This window comes from Pelobates fuscus, chromosome 5, assembly GCF_036172605.1.
Source record: "Pelobates fuscus isolate aPelFus1 chromosome 5, aPelFus1.pri, whole genome shotgun sequence".
Lineage (NCBI taxonomy): Eukaryota > Metazoa > Chordata > Amphibia > Anura > Pelobatidae > Pelobates > Pelobates fuscus.
Genome location: NC_086321.1, coordinates 6,507,833 through 6,514,817, shown reverse-complemented (window position 1 = coordinate 6,514,817; position 6,985 = coordinate 6,507,833). Strand labels below are relative to the sequence as shown.

At 46.1% G+C, this 6,985-nt stretch overlaps 1 protein-coding gene across 1 annotated transcript; it reads right to left on the bottom strand.

The window, feature by feature from the left end:
• Positions 1–3,626: 3,626 nt before the first annotated feature.
• On the bottom strand, positions 3,627–4,547 carry LOC134612358 (putative methyltransferase DDB_G0268948). Its single transcript, XM_063456694.1, has one exon. The coding sequence runs from the start codon at positions 4,457–4,459 to the stop codon at positions 3,647–3,649; it is 813 nt and encodes a 270-aa protein (XP_063312764.1). The 5' UTR covers positions 4,460–4,547; the 3' UTR covers positions 3,627–3,646.
• Positions 4,548–6,985: the final 2,438 nt, after the last annotated feature.

Sequence of the window (6,985 nt, the reverse complement as noted above, 5' to 3'; positions counted from 1 at the left end):
TAGCTATTGGGACACCGCATTGGAAGGTATCCGGCCGGAATTTCTTTTCACAAAAGGCAATCCCCAACTTGTACTCGATTGTGCAAAAGGAAGTCATGGCATGTCTGGCACACAGTGTTGGGGCAAGGGTCCATCTGACCACTGATACCTGGTCTGCAAAGCATGGTCAGGGCAGGTATATCACCTACACTGCGCATTGGGTAAACCTGCTGACGCCTGACAAGCAAGGAATGCGTGGCATTGCAGAGGAGTTGGTGACACCGCCACGAATTGCAGGCAGTCCTGCTGCCACCTCCTCTACTCCTCCTACTCCATCCTCTTCCATAACCTCCTCGGCTGAGTCCTCTTGTGCCGCTGCTTCTTGCTCCACATCAACGGCACCCCCCCCAGCTCCCCAGGTACTATTCCAGATCCCGGATACGGCAGTGTTACGCCGTCTTGGGTTTGACTTGCTTGAAAGCAGAGAGTCACACCGGACAAGCACTCCTGTCCGCCCTGAACGCACAGGTGGAAAAGTGGCAGACTCCGCAGCAACTGGATATCGGCAAAGTGGTGTGTGACAACGGAAAAAATGTGATAGCGGCAATGAAGTTGGGCAAATTGACACATGTGCCGTGCATGGCACATGTGGGTAATCTGATTGTACAACGCTTTGTGCATAAGTACACAGGCTTACAGGATGTCCTGAAGCAGGCCAGGAAGGTGTGTGGCCATTTCAGGCATTCCTACACGGCCATGGCTCACTTTGCCGATATCCAGCGGCGAAACAACATGCCAGTGAGGCGCTTGATTTGCGACAGCCCTACACGTTGGAATTCAACACAACTAATGTTCGACCGCCTGCTCCAACAAGAAAAAGCTGTTAATGAATATTTGTATGACCGGGGTGCTAGGACAGCCTCTGGGGAGCTGGGAATTTTTTTGCCACGTTACTGGACGCTCATGCGCAATGCCTGTAGGCTCATGCGTCCTTTTGAGGAGGTGACAAACCTAGTCAGTCGCAACGAAGGCACCATCAGCGACATCATACCATTTGTTTTCTTCCTGGAGCGTGCCCTGCGAAGAGTGCTGGATCAGGCTGTAGATGAGCGTGAAGAGGAAGAGTTGTGGTCACCATCACCACCAGAAACAGCCTTATCAGCATCGCTTGCTGGACCTGCGGCAACGCTGGAAGAGGATTGTGAGGAAGAGGAGGATTGTAGCTTTGAGGAGGAGGAGGAGGAGCAAGACCAAACACAACAGGCATCCCAGGGTGCTCGTTGTCACCTATCTGGTACCCGTGGTGTTGTACGTGGCTGGGGGGAAGAACATACCTTCAATGACATCAGTGAGGAGGAGGAACGGGAAATGAGTAGCTCGGCATCCAACCTTGTGCAAATGGGGTCTTTCATGCTGTCCTGCCTGTTGAGGGACCCTCGTATAAAAAGGCTGAAGGAGAACGACCTGTACTGGGTGTCCACGCTACTAGACCCCCGGTATAAGCAGAAAGTGGCGGAAATGTTACCGAATTACAAGTCGGAAAGGATGCAGCATTTGCAAAATAAATTAAAATGTATGCTTTACACAGCGTATAAGGGTGATGTCACAGCACAACGGGAATCTAACAGGGGGAGAGGTGGAAGTCATCATCCTCCTCCTCCTCCCACGACCACGCCGGCAAGGACAGGACGCTTTAAAGACGTGTTGTTGATGGAGGACATGCGGACCTTTTTAAGTCCTATGCATCGCCACAGCCCTTCGGGATCCACCCTCAGAGAGCGACTCGCCTTAACTGCAGATATCGACACTCTGAGGAGCGATGAACCCCTTGACTACTGGGTGTGCAGGCTTGACCTGTGGCCTGAGCTATCCCAATTTGCGATAGAACTTCTGGCCTGCCCCGCTTCAAGTGTCCTGTCAGAAAGGACCTTCAGTGCAGCAGGAGGTATTGTCACTGAGAAGAGAAGTCGCCTAGGTCAAAAAAGTCTAGATTACCTCACCTTTATTAAGATGAATGAGGGATGGATCCCGAAGGGACTGACACTGGGCGATACATTCGCTTAAAAAAGGCCTGATGAGATGAGCTGCCTTGGGCTAAAAATGGGCCACACGCTGCTGTATTTTAGCTCTGAATGACGTTTGACTTGCGTGACTTATCAGCCACCAACTAGGGTTTAAGCCGCCATGTTTTAGGGCACTTTCTGCCTGTGAAACAAACATCAATTTTTCTGGCCGCTGCTACAGCAGCGGCTGCAACAATACCAAATTTTTCAGGCATGTGTACATGCCTTATTTTTAGGCCCACTGGTGCAGCACTGTGGCTTCAAAAACCAAACCAAAAAAAAATCCTCCAAGATGGCACCAATATACCAGTGGTCTAAGCATCTTCCCACCTTGGCCTAAAAAGGGGAGGGGATTCAACAATTAAAAATCTCTGCCATTTACACGTCCACTGATAGAAGACGCGGAAGGTATTAAACTGATATGAACAATACTCCACTCCTATCAGTAGGTCCGTCCCATTGTGATTTATGCCCCCCACCCACCGCGCAGGGATGGGGGCCGGGGGGGGGAGGAAAGTAGGCCCCCCCATTGTGATTTATGGCCCCCACCCACCGCGCAGGGGTTGGGGGGGACAGTAGCTCCCCCCAGTGTGTATCATGGGCTTTGAGGACAGGTGTCAATCCATACCTGCCAAGTGACCCTATGTAGGGGGAACAGTCTCTATTCTGCTCTGTGTCAGTGTGTATCAGGGCAGGGCTTTGAGGACAGGTGTCAATGTTAGGTGATTTCTGCCCTTTATGGGTTAAAACCAGACTCTGCATCAACTATGTAATTTTCCATGGGAGTTTTGCCATGGATCCCCCTCCGGCATGCCACAGTCCAGGTGTTAGTCCCCTTGAAACAACTTTTCCATCACTTTTGTGGCCAGAAAGAGTCCCTGTTGGTTTTAAAATTCGCCTGCCCATTGAAGTCAATGGCGGTTCGCCGGTTAGCGAACATTTGCGGAAGTTCGCTTTCGCCGTTCGCGAACCGAAAATTTCGGGTTCGCGACAACACTACTCTTTAGTGACAATTTCCTGTTTGTGAACATTCATTAGGATAAATATATACTTATAAAAATGTGCAAAGAGTGAACATAATTTATAATTCAGACTTCCTAATTTATTTTCTTCCTATATTTTATTTATATGGTGGGATAAAACAGCTTCCAGTCCCTTTTTTTTTTTTTTTTTTTTCCAAACAAAGGTCAATATTTTCTTTATTTAAAGATTACATGAACGTATTGTAATGTATTACATATATTTTATTGTGAGTTTTATGACATTAAACATACCTTTTATATATGCGGTAAACATGAGAGCTTTTACAAAAGCAACAGGGATGTTACCGATGGTTGGTGTCCATAAATGAATTTTTTGAATGTGGCAGTTGAGACAAAAAACAAATATATATGGAGAGTTGGAAATCTTCCTGCTTACGTGTCCTCATTCCTGGCTCTTCCATCGTGTGATGGAATATTATCATGTGGCAGAAAATAATGGTATTTATCTGCTAAATGTTCCTTGTTCTGCTGTTGAGCTTTAAATATGTTACAAATTTTGAATACAAGAGGAAAGTGACACATGCTACACTATCTCTTCCCCAGTCCATTATTTCTCCAGACTCATGATGATTTGCAGGCTAGGACACAATAGTGTTTGATATGGACCTTAATGAGGGCTGACTCAGACCCATCTCCTATAATGTCACAAAACCTCTGTTCAAGATGCATAAGGAATCTGATGGCTTCATTTTTATCATGTTTCAGGAATTCTTGATACATGTATATAGACTGAAAAAATCCTATTATTTCTTCAACAGACATTTCAAATACAACGGGGATGTCCGTAACCCACTTCTTGTCTTTTAATGGTATAGCATTGAACACCTCTTCATACTGGTGATGCATAATATTGTTGTTTTCGTACTTGAATTCTGATATTTTGTCTAAACACTGCTTCATAACAACATTTAGTGCTTCATCATTGCCATCTTGTAATTTAAAAATTGGAACAAAAGCATGAACTGCCAGACAGCCGTTGGGCTTTAAAACTCGAACTGCTTCATGCACAAATTTTTCCACATTGAACCAATGAGCAGCAAGTCCTGCATTTACAAGGTCCACAGATGCATCATCTAGGGGTAAGTTCTCAGCAGCAGCCACCTGGAAAGTTACATTTTCCAAGGAACAGAATTGTTTGGCTTCCTCAAGCTGAGATTCACTGATGTCTACACCGATAACCTTTTTGAACCTTTTTGCTAGAGGCATTGTATATCTCCCAGTACCGCAGCCAACATCGACTGCTGTATCATACGGTTTACTTTTCTTCTCCTTCAAATATGAGAAAATCAGATTCATGACGTCACTGGACACAGGAACCATATACTGCTGGTACACGGATGAGAAGGCCTTGCTTTTAAATAAATGATCAGTCATCCTTAATTCTGGATATTCCTCTTGATGTCTTAAAATCTGTGTGATCTTGGTGGAGGAGTAATTTCCACAAAGCAAGTCTGCTGCTTTATATGTGCAAAATAATATAAGTGGTACAATGATAACACTGCTAAGAACGTGAAGATGCTACACTGTTCAAGCTGTACTATGTCATAACTAATACGACAGGAGTGTGCATAGCATTGCATCTGATGATCAGGCAGTCATTAAATGTCCACATGGTGTATAGCATAACTGGTGAGGGTCACTGAAGGCAGCATGAAGCCCTTATCGCATAACATTAATACGGCTTGCTTAAGGTGAATTAAGGGTGATAATAAGCTTTCCAACTAAAAACAAAACCAAACTGAATGGCTCCACTGGGTTTCTTTGGGAAAGTCCCTCTGCTCCCCATTGGCAGGTTGTCAGGTGTGCAAGGTTTGCCGGTCGTGTTGTTCCTGTGCCTCCGATCCGTGTGGGGCAGTAGTTGCATCCAGCTATTGGGGTGGCTCCGGTGTGTGCCACGCTGCCAGCCCCGGGCTCTGTATGAGCCAACCATCTGTGCCCTCGGTTCCGGTTCCATTAAAGGCCGGCAACGGATTTCCAGGTAAGTGTAGTCAGTCCAGGCATTGGGCTGCGGTTGGAGGGGTGACCTCTAGGGCTCAGGACCCAGGAAGGCCATCGTGGAGACCAGGCCTAAGTTCACGGTGCGGAGGTGAGACAGTAGGGATTCACCGCTTAATCCCCAGGTGAGTATGAAATGCTTTCTGTTGCTGGGGCTGCCTGTGAGTGATTGGCAGAGTCACGCCCGGTGTGGGCCTCGAGACCGCCAGGCAGGGCTCCTGATGTTGTGCATACCCCGCGGGGGCGGGGGGGGTGTTGCGGAGAGTCAGTTCCCACCAGTGGGGACCGGGATAACCCCCCCCGATCCAAGGGGGGGGGGGGAGAACGGGGCCTGTTGGAGGTGTCACAGGGTTTTGGCGGGATAGTCAGGCTTGTCGGCAGGGCAGCGGCCGTCTGCCCCGCGTCTCACCCAAGTAGGCCGCAGGCTCCGAAGTTTTGCACCGCAAGGCCCCAAAACTCCCGATCTCGGAGTCTGCAGTGGCGTCCACCATCTCCTGTGCACACTAATGGATCTCTGCTCACATTTTCCTGTGGTGGGACCATGATTTCTGCTGATTTTAGTGTGGATTCATCAGGAGCCTCAGTAGCATGCGACCGGTCAGCATGGCGGTCGGGCCCCGCCCCCTCCAGTCCCTTTTTTATGGGTGAGGTTCTGTGCAGTTTTTATACCCTATAGTTCCCGGTGAATATGTGGGAAATCCATTATGAAAGTGTAGAATCATACACTCCCAGATAGGAAGAATATATTTGATACTTTTATATAATTATACACAGCCAATTTTTACCTATTTTTTTTTATATAACCTGCAATAGTCCGTATGAAACTTAAATACTGCAGGATTGTTGGTCAAATCATTTGTCTCGAAGATAATCACCAAGATACAAAAAAGGTTTCAGGCCCAATTGGTGTTGCCACCCCTTGGGTCCTCTACCTTTAAGAGTGCAGCGCTGTGTTTGGTGAAGGATTACAGTAAGTTACCTGTGGTTCAAAGACAGGTACCCTTTGCGTTCTCCAATATAGTGAATATACAAAAGAAAACAAGAATATATACAAATGATTGTGCAGTATATTAAACACTGTGGTTGGAAATTGAGTGAGTTCACAATTATGTCTACACTCACATTTTTTAGAGCCTTTTCAAGTGAATTAGGCTCTAAACTTGTGCACGTCTGTGTCTTTAAAGGTAGATCACACGACCCCTCTCTCCAAGTTGGATGGTGTATTCTCCTCTCCACTCGGTATATGATTGACACTGTCAATTTGTGGGGTGACACTGCCCCTTCCCTGGAATCACTGGTACTGGATACAGTTGGTAGTAAAAAATAGATGAATTTATTACAATGTATAAATAATCAATATAAAATACTTTCTAGAAAATAAAAAACAGATAAGAACAAATATATTATGAGTATTAGTGGTTTCCAATAAAAATGTTAAGTCCACTTTAAAAGCTAAAACGCGTTTCGCCGGTAAAACGGCTTCCTCAGTCAGCTTGTAAAAGACTTCTTGATGCTCTGTACTTTTAAATCTGTAAAATCCCGCCTAAAATGCGTCCTTCCAATCGGAATGGTCCTTCCGATCACCTGACGTGGCTAAACAGCCGTCGCGTCACTTCCGGTTTTTCGGCACTACAGGATCCAGAGTGCTTTGCGCCCAGCGCGTCACTTCCGGTTTTCGTCCGGTCGTTTATGGGGATTGTAGTCCGAAAGTGGCGATTTGCCAAGTCCATATTTGGAGCCTATTTGGCTCAATTGCAATAATAAAACGAAAATAAAAGAAAGTGTACAGTTAAATGTTCTTATGTATGCTCTTTATATATAACACAGAAAAAATGCTTTACTAGCCTTTTTTAGCATTTCCATTGAAGTTATTCCGTTTTCAATATATAATCTTATCTTAAAAAC

Bases quoted from the DNA above. Each gene is read 5' to 3' on its own strand.
- LOC134612358 (XM_063456694.1), bottom strand. From the start codon at position 4,459: ATGACTGATCATTTATTTAAAAGCAAGGCCTTCTCATCCGTGTACCAG.